Below are 13,365 nucleotides of genomic sequence, written 5' to 3' on the forward strand. Positions count from 1 at the left end.
ACAGAGTTGGACACGACTGAAGCGACTTAGCAGCAGCAGCAGCAGCAGTAGCCCAGATGGTAAAGAATCTGCCTGCAATTCGAGACCCAGGTTTGATCCCTGAGTTGGGAAGACCCCCTGGAGAAGGGAATGTCTATCCACTCTAATATTCTTGCTTGGAGAATTCCATGGACAGAGTAGCTATTTATTGAGCTCCTGTAGTCTCTTTTGGGCCTGGTGCTATGAAAGTAAGGAAGACCGATAGAGGTTTTACCTGCAACTGTCGAGAACAGAGGATACTGAGTAGGACCTAAAATGTGTTTGTTTGGCTTCTAGGAATTAAAAATGAATTCAGTTCAGTTGCTCAGTCATGTCCAACTCTTTGCAACCCCATGGACTGCAGCACGCCAGGCCTCCCTGTCCATCACCAACTCCCGGAGTTTACCCAAACTCATGTCCATTGAGTTGGTGATGCCATCCAGCCATTTCATCCTCTGTTGTCCCCTTCTCCTCCCGCCTTCAATCTTTCCCAGCATCGGGGTCTTTTCCAATGAGTCAGTTCTTCACTTCAGGTGGCCAAAGTCTTGTAGTTTCAGCTTCAGCTTCAGTCCTTCCAATGAATATTCAGGACTGATTTCCTTTAGGATTGACTGGTTTTATCTCCTTGCAGTCCAAGGGACTCTCAAAATTGAATTCATTCAAAAATGAATTGGTGCCATTTCTTCAAAGTGGAAAGTTTTCATGTGAGACAGGTTTCAAATTCCTCTTGAAAATATTTGTAGCTCCAATAGTGATAATTGGATGGAGATGGTCAGGGGCACCTCTTTAAACAGAAGATGGTCTTGGTCTCTTAGTTCACCCTAGTCCCTCACTCTCTAATACACCCAAGCCACATCACTGATTTATGTTATCTGACCCTATATACACATTGACCTCACGGATAGCAAGTGGTTCCTATTATAACCTAACATCAATATTGGTTCATGTTTCCCAAACCCTTTCCTAATTACAGGAAGAACGATGGCCCTATTGTTGAATACATGAGATTTTGAGTCAAACAGTAGGGCTCCAGACCCAGCTCCATTGCTTATTCGCTGAGCGTCCTTGAGCAAGCTACTACATTTTACTGGGCCTCCGTTTCCTCATCTGTAAAGAGGAATCAATGCCACTTTGCTGGGATACTGTGAGGGTGAGATCAGATGAGGATTGTAGAGTCCACAGCACATGGAGAATAGACATGGTGCCCATTCCCTTCCCGCCTGTCTCCCGGAAACTGACTGCACATGCGCAGCTTGAAATCCCGTTAGTTACCACGATCTCCAAAAGCGCTGACAGAATCTGCTGTGTTTCGGATCTCTGGAGCGCACCTCTGATGAGCCCTGTAGAGGCAGACTATCATCAGCTTTTTCTTTCTTTCTTTTTTTTTTTTTATCATTTACTTAAAATCTATATTCTTTTAAGGCCCATATGTTTACAAACCTGTTGTTCCTATTAAGCTCTGACCAATAAAATCCTGCCAGAACAATAGCTCTCAAGCTTCTTAATTAAGAATTGGTAGCAGAAAGGAACATGGGGAAGGTGGGAAGCTGGTTTTTTTTTTTTTTTTTTTTTTTTTGTGGGGGAGGGGTTGTAGTGCAGATAACATCTGAGCTGTAGATGAAGCCCGAGGATGGCCATTGGATTACAATGTAAGAAATCAAGCTTGTAAAAACTCTCTTCCGAATTGTATATCCATAAAACAGAGTTCTTTGAGTTTGTTTGCAAAGAAGCCTCTTAGGAGTATCAGGACTTAAAAAGCCATCTCCCATGGCAAGTGGCCAGTCAAGACTTTCCTATGTCTCCTTGAGTTCAGAAAGACTGCCACTCCTTGCACCTGTGTGTTTAGGGAGTCGACCCCAGAACCTTGCAGACAAGGAGGTGGTTTAATTGGATCACGCAGGAAGCAGCACAGAGCCAATGACTCCCCAGGGTGCAGGGTGGTGCTGGCAGGAAGGATTCAATGGACCATTGTTCTTTCCCCGCCGAGAGCCTTGGGCTTTGGTCATCCTGAAACCTTCCTATCATAAGCTCTTAGAGCAAGAAAAGGCCTTCCTCTCACAAGTACGGGCAGGTCCTGTTGGCCTTCAGTTGACTGCTTTAGGGAAAAGGGAACCACCTGCATCCTCTCTCTGCATATAGATATTGGGTAATAATAGACAGAGAAACTAGAGTTACAGGTGTAGTTGTTGAAGATTGTCCTTAGAATATGTACTTTGAGAGAAAGCAGGCAGCTAGACGATGGGGAATCCTTGGCAATTAGTGTAAAATTCCTCCCTGTCTGGGACAGACAATCTCATGGGTGGGATGACATGGGGAAAAAGGCAGCTCTGTGCATTTGGTAGATTAGGGATACTGATAATAGGTTCACACTGCTCCTTTCAAGAGATGACATCTGTGTCCCCTCCCCTGGAACCTGGATGGGTTTGTGATGGCTTGACTAATTGAATAGGGCAAAAATGACATTTCCGGGCTCAGGTCTCAAGAGAATTGTAGCTTCTCCCTGTCACTTGGAATACTTGCTCTTAGACTCCTGCTGCCATGTTGTGAGGAAGCCCAGGCAGCCCTGAGTAAAAGCCCGTGTGGAGAGAACCAAAGCTCCTGGCATTGCAGCTGCCCTGCTACTGACAGCCAGCACAATTTGCCAGCCACGTGAGTGTGCTATCTTGGATCTCTTAGCCCTTGTTCGCCACCCCAGCCGAGCGAAGCAGAGAAAAGCTGTTCCTGCTGAGCTCTGCCTGAATTGCAGGTCCATGAGAAAAATAAACGATTGCTGTTATTTTAAGCCACTCAATTTGGGCTTGTTTGTTATACAGCAATAGATAATCAGAACAGTGGGTAACACAAGCAGGAATCCATTTATTTCCTAGTGCTGGGGGATTGGAATTAAAACTAAGTCAGTTGTATTTGTGTCTGTGTGTGTGTGTCTGTGTGTGAAAAGGTACTCTTAGGCTAACTGCCCAGCCAGTGGTACAGGGTTTATACTGTTGGATGTGGTCAATTATTCTTATATAAACCCAGCATGGACTCAACTGACTATGGAAGAGAGAGAAGTGACATTAAATGTAATAACAAGGATGACCAAGAGTTATTTCCAAGTGTGACATCCAGAGGGGATGGTGAGGATAAATACTCCTTCTTGTTCATCTCTGGCTCTAATCCACTTCAGAGTGGGGCCTACAACATGGTTTATTCCCTTCTCAGGGGAACAATATTTTTGTTATGTTAATAAACTTTTGATGCATCACTTTTTTCTGCTTACAAAGGAGAGAATTAGCAGGGGAAACTCATGGAAAGTATCTGAAATGTTTTGAGTTTACTTAAAGGCCAAGTCATCAAACTCTGCAGCAATGAAGAAATAGCAATGCGGCAGTCACACTTGAAAACTAACCAGGTTCTCTGTCTTTCAAAGCCGAGGTTTTCTCTCATTTCCTCTAGAGCATCTGTCATTCCTTATGCTCTGGAGACCAGAGCATCATTTTCTTGTTCTTTTTTCCACTTGAGGGGACAGCCACAGGACGTGATGGTGCAGCTTAGAGAATGTAAGTAAATAAAAATTTTTTAAAATATTGAGCAATATTCTCCCAGCATGCAAATCCCAATTTGGGGGAAAAATTAGTTCCTTTTGAAAGCTGCCTTAACTCTTTGGGGTCTCCATGGTACCATTCAGTAAATGATTGCCTCTGTGCATCAGATAGCACCCCAGCGGCCTGAAAGAGTTCATGGGCCTCCAGAAGTAGCCATCATGGTTCCCGGAAGGAGTGTGAGCCTTGGGAGAATCTGGCTGAGTGTACAATCACTGCTCAAGTCACAGTGGCCCAATTAGCTTTATTGTGGAGTGCCTCCTGGAGTCCCACTGCTCAAAGACAGTCTCGATGCCTCTGAGTCAACTGCCTGCAAATCAGCCTTTCGGGGGTTTGCCAGCGCTGGGAGGAGGCACAGACATTTGTTAGGAAGATATCATAGAGTTCTTAGTCCTGGGGAAGGAAATAATGTTACCACTGAAATTCCCAGCCAGGAGGACTGACTTTTCTCTCCAGAGATTAACTTTTCCAGGTGATAGCTGGTTTCCAGGTGGTAGCCATAGATTTCTTAGACACGCACGTGCTATCTCGGTATGCGTGAGATAATTCAACTCTTTACTCTGCTGCTTAACTGGTTATCTCAGGTTACCGTCTGGTTCTACCTCAGTTTCTGTAAAGTGGGAATAATAATAATACCAATCCCAAAGGTATGTTACGTGGATTAGTGAAAGCAATGCATGTCAGTGCTTGGCACAGCATTCGGCACAAAACCAGCAACACATTTGGCCATTATTCTGCAAAATGTGAGTCCCATCGTCATATGTTCATTTATCAAATATTTGTTGGAGGCCTACGATGTAAAATAGTATGTAGTTTTAGCAAAGTTCTGATATACTGTTTATTTACTTTATTTTATTTACAAAGGAAAGGTGTGACTATGTTCATTTATAGGGCTGAAATTTTTTTAACTAATTCAGATACAAAGTTTTGTTCAAATCAAAATAAATAGCCAGGTGCTCACCACCCATATGGGCTTCCCAGGCGGTGCTAGTGGTAAAGAATCTGCTTGTCAAGACAGGAAGTAAGATGCAGGGTTGATTCCTGGGTCAGGAAAATCTCCTGAAGGAGGGCATGGCAACCCACTTCAGTATTCTTGCCTGGAGAATCCCACGGACAGAGGAGCCTGACGGGCTATAGTCCACAGGGTCACAAAGAGTCAGACATGATGGAAGCAACTTAGCATGCATGCATGCACCACCCATATAAAAGAAATAAAGCATTTCAGATAAACTAAAGCCACCTTTATATAAATTCAAGAACTTATTCCCCTTCCGCTCCCTCCCAATGGTAACTCCCAACCTGCTGAATTAACATGCCCTGTGCGAAATAATATACAAAGAGACAGCAAGTTGTAAAACTATATTATGGTATCATTCTAAGACACCTATAAAACTGTATGTAAATTATACAATAATATGGGTGTATTTTTATAACCATAAGTAATAATATCATGTAATTTATGTATAGTCTGACAAGTTTTTGTAGACTCAAACTGTAATATACTTTCACAATTTGCTTTTTCCACAACATTCTATTTCTGGGATTTACCTGTATTGATACAGCTCTATTTCTTTTTTCTTTTTCAGTTCTATGTGCTATCCTTGTATAAATTTGTCACAAATCATTCATTATCCTATTGATGAACGTTAAATTTTTCCCAATCAAAAATAACATTGCATAAATATTTCTTGTCCATGTCACCTGTGCACACACGCAGCATGTTTAGGGATACACTTAGAGACTTCTCTCTAGCACTGGAATTGCTGGGTGGTTGGACATGTGCCCCCTTAGCTTTATTTAATCATGTTAAATGCCTCTTCAAAGAGGTTCTTTCAAGTAACTCTCCAGCATAGGGTATGGGGGTTCATGGTTCCTCACTTTCCCTACATTTGGTATTGTCAGATTTTTCCTTTCCGCTAACCAGAAAAGCATAAAATATCTTCTTGCAGTTATAGTTTGCGTTTCCCTGATTATTAGTAATTTTCTGTTTATCTTTCAATAAGTTGTGTGTTGCTTCATTTGCCTGTTTTTAAAAAATCAGCCTTTTAAAAAATTAATTTATAGGGGTCTAAATACCAGCCTTCTGTCAGTTACATGCATTACAAATACTGTCTCCCGACCTGTAGTCTGCATCCTCGTTTTGTATATAGTGTCTTTTCACATCAAGAAGAGTTTTAAAGGTTTTGACTTTTAAACAAACATAGTATATGTTGCAAGGAAACACGCTGAGAATGATTTCCCTTTGGAAATGTTATGTCTTTCTCACCCTTTCTAGAAGGAGGATCTCAGCTTAAAAAAAAATTGGTCAGGCCTTTGGGAAGGAGTGGGAGCAGTGGATGACAATCTAGCAAATTGCATTTCAGTGGCCACTCACTGCCAGGAATGGGCACAGCAGCTTACCTCCCTGGTGGGAACCCGGGGTCAGGAGTTGCCAGGAACTCAAGTTCGGGGCCAAGGATAGTCGCTCTGCTCTGTACTCAGCCCGGGACGACACGGGAGAACAAAGGGAAAGGGCTCACATGCAAAGCAGACCTAGGAACAGGATTACTCTGGAAACTGGAGGAAATTCTGGGACGAGTCTGGCATCCCCAGCAGAATTGTAAGACTTCTATTAAATAGTATTTTAAACAATAATCAGGGAAAGTCTGAGGAAAAAGAAGACCAGATGGGATAGAGATGAAAGGGACAGATAAGAGAGGATTTTAAGGAAATTAAAAGAAACGGGAGACTAAAAACAATGACGGCAACAACTTGGACTGGAAAAGGATTTCCTAAGCTTGGAACCAAATCCAGAAAGTGAAGGGATGGACTGAGAAATTTCATGTCATGGGAATTTCAGATTTCTGTCCAGTTTACCAAGCAATACCACACTTAAAGATGAAGTGACAGATTCAGAAAAACTGAGATAATGTTATAGACCAAAGGTTAATGATTTTTGTATATAAAAAGATTTTAAAAATAAATAAGAAAATAATGAAAAACCCAATAGAATAATAGGCTAATTCAAAAGGCATTAAAAGTGTTCATCCACTCTAGTTACCCAAAGATTGCAACTGAAATGAGATATTTTTTTCTTCTGTAAGTTTTCTTATTTAAGATGAAAAAATACCACAGTGCTCAATATTGGTGTGGGTGGAGAGAAATCAGCCCTTTTCCAAGGAGCCCTTGGAGGCTAATCTGGTAAACTTTTTCTGGAGAGTGAGTTAGTAGTTATTAATAGTAATAGGTACCATATCACTAAAAAAATGGTAAAAAAAAAAAAAACCACTCTTTTAATTGGATAGTATCACTGACTCAATGGACATGAGTTTGAGCAAGTTCCAGGAGATAGTGAACAACAGGGAAGCCTGGTGCGTTGCGGTCCATGGGGGTCTCACGAAAAGAGTCGGACATGACTGAGCGACTGAACAACAACAATTGAAAATCCTGCTTTTTTAAATCTACAATTCTATCTTTTAAAATTTATCTGAAAGAAATACTTGCACTACCACACTAAAATATTTGCATGAGGTTTGACAAGAGTGTAAGAGGAGAATCAGTGAGACCCAGAAATTGATGGTGAGGAAGGGGAGGCAGGAGGGACCTGGAGAATTGCTCTTGGAATTTCCCTCTAGAGCAGGTGAGTGCTCAGTAGGGCCATGACAAGAGTGTAAGAGGAGAATCAGTGAGAGCCAGAAATTGATGGTGAGGAAGGGGAGGCAGGAGGGACCTAGAGAATTGCTCTTGGAATTTCCCTCTAGAGCAGGTGAGTGCTCAGTAGGGCCATGACAAGAGTGTAAGAGGAGAATCAGTGAGAGCCAGAAATTGATGGTGAGGAAGGGGAGGCAGGAGGGACCTAGAGAATTGCTCTTGGAATTTCCCTGAGAGGAGATACACTGGGTTTGGGGGAAGGCAGTGGAGTCAGCACAGTGTGTTTGGTGTTTCAGGAGCGCGAGCTCAGGGGAGACGTCCAGAGTCAAAGCTGGGTGTGTTTGGAACTCAGCATGAGTTGAAGAATTCACAGAATCTCACTTGTGTAGGGAGACAGTGGGAGCTGGAGCGTGGGTGATTCGGCGGCTTTCCGAGAACCTGAGAAAGTGACTTAGGCTGGCGGGGTGGTGATTCTGATGCCTAGTTTTGGAGCTTTGACACCACTGAGTGAATCCTGCATGTTGCACTTCAGGCCTGGGAACACTCCGTGGGGATCATCTGCTTTCCCAGTCTTCAAAGGCTGGCTGAAGATGTTTCCAACCAGTTTGCCCAAGAAATACAGAAGGCACTTGTGGGAAAGCCTGCAGGTAAGAGAAGAGCTGTCCTGGAGGACCTCATGCAGAGCAAAACAGCTCTGTGGGCCCCTCCCAGGCCTCTGGCGAAGCCCCTCTGCTTTCTAGGGGAGTTAGAGCAGAGCCTTTGAACATGTACAGCAGGCCAGGTTCTGACCCTGAGGACCCTGGAGAAGAGAGGAAAAGGCCAGAAGAGGGAAGAGAAGGCGAACTTGGGAAAATTTGCTGCTCTTGGGAGGGACACACACTCACACCACTGACCCTACCCTATGTATGTGTGTGATATATATACACACACAGACGCTGCTCCCCCCAACATGCGCACACACACACACACAGACACACACACACACACACACACACACACAAAACCAAAGCCAAGCAAATTTCCTGCTATAGGTCTCCTGACTCACATCCTTTCCTTCATGGAGTTGGACCCCCAGAGCCTGGGCTATGAGGCAGAGAGCAGAAGGAGATGCCGGGGGAAGGAATAGCTTGAGCATCGTGTAGATGGAGGACTCCCTGCGACAAAAGGGGCTGTGTGCCATAGGAAGTGGGGAGAAGACACTGGATTGTGTCAAGTCCAATTGCTGAGGAGCTTGTTCTTATTATTTAGCAATAGGGAGCCATTGATGGCTGTTGAACAGGCATGAAGGCATGATAAAAGCTATCCTTCAAGGAGATTAATGCTGACAGAGTATGGAATGTTTGGTGTAGATACAGGCATCACTGTCGGGCGTGCAAAAGGCGGAGGTTCCGTAAGGATGCTAAGGCATACCTTAGGGAGAGAGGGGCCCAAGTGGAGGCAAGCTGGGTGACCTGGCCACTGCAAGGCCTGCTGGTGACACTTTCTCTCCTCCCCACACTGTTGCCAGAGCAAGCACGGGTGGCAGCCGGGAAGCTGCTGCAGTGGAAGGGAGATGCGGACGTGCCTCAGGAAGGTCACCTACTCCTGAAGTCGGTGTATGTGCTCACGGGGACGGATGCCGTAAGTTCCAGGCCCCACTGGCCCCGCCTCCCTGGCTGGGCACGTCTCACCAGTGTCCCAGCACAGGGCAGTAGAATTCCTCCAGGGTGCTTTCTTTCCACGAAACTGACCTACAGCTTTTCCTCCTCGACGCCCCTTGGATAAAGAACATGGTCTTCAGAGTCTGAAATCCCGCCTGGTCTCATCCTGCCTTTTCACCTTGTGTGCCACCTTGCACAAATTCTTTGATTTCTTTGCATCTCTGTTGTGCTGTTAATTTTAAAATTAGAGATAATAGTGCTTCCCTTCTAGGGTTAGTGTGAGGATCAGTGATGGGTGATGTGTAGACTACATTTCCTGTGTGTCAGGGCGGGGCTGGGTGCGTGCCATGCATTGTGCAGTTAATCCTCCCAAGACCCTAGGAATCAGATTGCAGTGATGCTGCGCTGGTGATGACAATCAGGTTTGCCTGTGACGTGCAGCCTGTCTGACTCCATGCTTTAGCCACTGCTCTTTACTGCCTCCTGCTGAACTCAGACTAAAGGAGCCAGGCCTGTAGGCACCTGCCCTGTGCCGCACCAGAGATGAAAACGACCGCTATTCCTTCTTACCCTCCAGGCCCCATCCTGGCTGTGTTCATCCCACCATGAGGCGGGGACCTCGAGTGGTCTGTCGATGATGGGTGGCCTCTCAGAAGCAGCCCCCAGAAGCTGTGGCCATCAGCATAAAGGACCCAAAGTCCTGTGCAGGGCAGGTCCAGAGGCTCCTCTGTCTAGTGAGAGTGCCCACTGTGAGTGTCCTGGTGCCCAGCCTAGGAGCAGCAGGGAACCAGGCTGGGGTGGTGGCTGCCCTCTGTCTAGTGGTGAACATGGGCATCTGACGGGCATTTGGAGATGGTACCAGGAAGCGGGAGAGGAGCACGGCAAACAGTTGCTCACCAGCGGGAGGACCACCCGCCTGACATTTCCTCTCTGTGAACCGCCTGGACCACATCAGGGACAGTGACCTCGAGCACAGGGTAGGGGCTCTTCACCCACGGAGGAAGGTCTGTTTTCAGCGTGGGCAGTGAAAATTAACCTACAGCCTTGCTTTCTGCTGGGAGGAGTCTGCCTCCAAAGCAGCAAGAGAGTAAGCAGTTGGCTTTCTGGGGAGATGGTGCAGTTCAGAGCACAGGGAGAGACACCCTGAGTGCGGCCACGCAGGGGCATGTGCCCGATACAGGTGGCAGACATTACCTGCAGTGAAAACCTTTAGGCACCAGCAGCCTGGTGCTGGCCCAGACTGTACATTCTTCCTTTCTTTTTTCTAACGTACCCACCGTGTCTGTCAGCTTAGTCAATAGGGTGGGATATTGTGTGCTTTATATTAGCCACACGCGTGCTCTCTCACACTCATGTATGTGCACACACATGCAGAGGTTACAGTGCAGTGACACAGTGGGGCTGCAGGCAGAGCCCGTGGAGAGAGGCCCTGGGACGCTGCACATCAGGCTGATCCCTCTGTTCTGACTCCTTGTCCTCTGTCTGGCAGTCCTGGGGCTGCTGAGGTGTGTGGCTCTCTGGGTTATTGGTCCTCACCTATAGGGCTGTTTGGGTCAAGCTGAGGTCTTGGATCTGAGCAAGGGGATGGAAAGGGCCCTGATCATGTCCTTAATTCAGATGCTTGAACTTGTTCTCAGCCACCTCTTCCTGACTGAGTTTCCAGTTCCCTCATCAGGAGGAAACCTGTCAAAATCAGTGGTGTGATTGCCAGGAATGCCCTTGATTTCTGCTCTGCAGCAGCCCCCCCCCCCCACTTTCCTTCCTATCATCTATCGTGTAAAAGATACATCTACCTAGCACATAATACACACTTTATGTAAACTTAATCTTCACAGCTGTCCCTCTGGCCCTAAAATTGTCTCCATTCCTAATTGAGAATGTGTCGCCCAGAGAGAGGAAGTGACTTCCCCAAGTTCGTGGCTGAAAGAAACGAGTTGGATGACCTCTCTGGTCTGGGTCTGGAGCTGTGCTCTGCAGCCCTGGGTCAGGTCTGAACTTCCCTTGCAGGAGACGCTGGGCAGAGTTGCTGAATCTGGGCTCCCAGCCCTGCTCCTCCAGTGCCTTTACCTGTTCTTTGTTTTTCCTCTGGAAACGGATGAGCTTTTAGAGAGTGATGTTCAAGTTCAGAGGATGTTTGTGCAGGTGAGTAGGGGAAGGGCTGGACTCCCTGGGCCTAGGCCAAGCTGCTTCTTGGTCCTCCAACCTGCTTCTCCAACCTCCTCTGGTCTCTCTCTACCCCTAGCTCTGAGCCTCCCCTATTCTCCTGGAGGGCCCAGCTCACCCCTTCACCCCTAGGCTCTGCAAAGGCTGCGGAATCCCGTGCATTTGGAAGACAGAGTTTCTCCCCGCCTCCTTGTATCTCTGTGTTGCCCTTGTTCTCTTCCAGAACAGTGTGCTTCTCCTCCTCCTCTGCTTGGCTGCACCAACTTCTTGTCCTCCAGTCTGTGTTCTAGGGTCCTGCCCACCCTCCTGGACACCTGGAACCTCCTGTCTCTGGCCCCTGCACCTCTGAGAACAAACTTGCTAAGCCCCCCTTGTGTAACTCTATAAGAACTTTCTATATACCAGCCTTGTGCCCTAACCTTACACCCGTCACCTGCCTGAGTCCTGTCTTGCATCACAGGATGTGAATGGTATTGTCATCTTCATTCAGCGGGATCTAAAGTACGGTGAGTAAACACGAGTCCAGAGTCCAAGTGGCTCAGTGGTAAAGAATCCACCTGCCAAGCAGGAGACATGGGTTCAGCCCTGGGTCAGGAAGATCCCCGGTAGAAAGAAATGGAAGTTTACTCCAGTATCCTTGCCCGGGAAATCCCATGGACAGAGGAGCCTGGCGGGCTATGGTCCGTGGGGTCACAAAACAGTGGGAATAACTTAGCGACTCAACAACAGTAAGGGTCATAGAGGAGGTGGGTGGGGGCAGGGATTGGAACCCTGGGGATCTGGCTTCGGAGTCTGCATTTAAGCGCTCTGTGGGGTCACCTCCATCTCTCCTCTCGGACCGTCTCAGGCCACTGTCACGTGCCGTGTGCTCCTGTCACTGCCCGTCTTTCCTGTCCTCTCTAACTGGCAGAGACTTTTCACATAACTTCTCACCTCTCTCCCCTACCCCTTTACTGACAAGTTCTGCTTTCTCAGCTTCTGGAGTGCTGTGTTCTCCAGAAAACTCCCCTGGCCTCTCCAGTGGAGGCGGGGTACTGTCTGCCTTCCTTCTCTTTGCGCCTTGGCCAGGGTATCACACGGAGCAGGTACACAGGACCGTTTGGGAACCGCCAGTGCAGCTGGCCACTGAACATGCGTGTTCACACCTGCGCCCATCTTAGACCAATGCTCAAGCCAGAATCCTCGTTACCTGCGGGTATCTCACGAGTTCTGCCAGATTCCACTTATGCAGGGCTGTCCCCTAAGCTTCACTTGTTAGAAATGTAGGCCTCATTTGCCCACATATAAATCATATTTTAAGTGGTGGTCAGGACACAGTACTGGGTACTTAACAAGTCTTTATTGTGTGGTTTCCACGCGCTCTGCAGGGAATTAATGCAGCCCTGTCTTCAGTGGCCCTCTCTATGTATGGACAGAATGTGAGCCACAGCGATACCACCTCAAGGTTCTTCAGAGTTTCCTTATTTCATTCCACAAAAATGTACAGAGCTCCTCTTGGGTGCATCTCTATACTAGACCCACACCCTCTCATAGAGATGACAGAGAGATAGAGAAGCCAACTGGGGAGAACAATCGCATGGATAAAGGAGCAGCATCCAGTTTTTTAAATGCTCTGATGGAAAACTGAGATGTGCTTGGAAATGAGAGCCAGGGGACCTGACTTATGGTTGAGCACAAATGGAGACAATTCTGAGGAAATGGCATTGAACCAGGGAGCTGAAGGTTGGGATGGAGATGTGAAGGGGGAGGAGACAGGAGAGGAGAAGAAACGGCTGGCCAGGTGAAGGGTCGCATGGCCACAATCACCGGCCATCTTCAGGGGAGACCAGAAAAGGGGGGCTGTCCCCAGTTCCATGACTATCCAGCTGAGACCATCACTGTGCAAAAAGGGGCTCAAGGATTTGGCAGAAAGAGCTTTCTGTATTCGCCAAAGTGGAGGAGGGTCCCCACAAGACCACCAAGAGCCAAAAGGAGAGTGCACAGGGTAACATGAGGGAAGAGGCAGGGCTGGGCCATGCGGAACCCTGAGCCATGTTAGAGCGTTTGGTTTCCATGCCCGAGCACAGTAGGTTTTCAGGAGGTAACCATAGGAACATGGGATGGATGGGGGCAAGAAGTCCAGCTAGGAGGTTACAGGATAGCGCTCGTAATCTTACGGAGAAGTAGAGGTTGAGTGCCAGCCAGGGATCCAGGAACACAGCTCTCTTTTTAAATAGCACCGTTAATTCTGTATTTTAATCACAGGTGGCGTTTTCTGCATGTCTGTGTAATAAGACACCTCTCTGAGTCAAACACTCTTGTGTTATTCTGACGTGGAAAGGATAACCACTGCT

At 47.0% G+C, this 13,365-nt stretch overlaps 1 protein-coding gene across 2 annotated transcripts in view; it reads left to right on the forward strand.

The window, feature by feature from the left end:
- The window catches only part of WDFY4 (WDFY family member 4), a 248,503-nt gene that overhangs the window by 24,125 nt on the left and 211,013 nt on the right, over positions 1-13,365 (forward strand). For both annotated transcript variants that reach the window (XM_027530472.1, XM_027530473.1), the window contains 3 exons: positions 7,762-7,876; positions 8,737-8,849; positions 10,877-11,011. In XM_027530472.1, coding sequence (XP_027386273.1) covers positions 7,762-7,876; positions 8,737-8,849; positions 10,877-11,011 — 363 coding nt within the window. The remainder of the gene's footprint in view (positions 1-7,761; positions 7,877-8,736; positions 8,850-10,876; positions 11,012-13,365) is intronic.

Source organism: Bos indicus x Bos taurus, chromosome 28 (genome assembly GCF_003369695.1).
Source record: "Bos indicus x Bos taurus breed Angus x Brahman F1 hybrid chromosome 28, Bos_hybrid_MaternalHap_v2.0, whole genome shotgun sequence".
Lineage (NCBI taxonomy): Eukaryota > Metazoa > Chordata > Mammalia > Artiodactyla > Bovidae > Bos > Bos indicus x Bos taurus.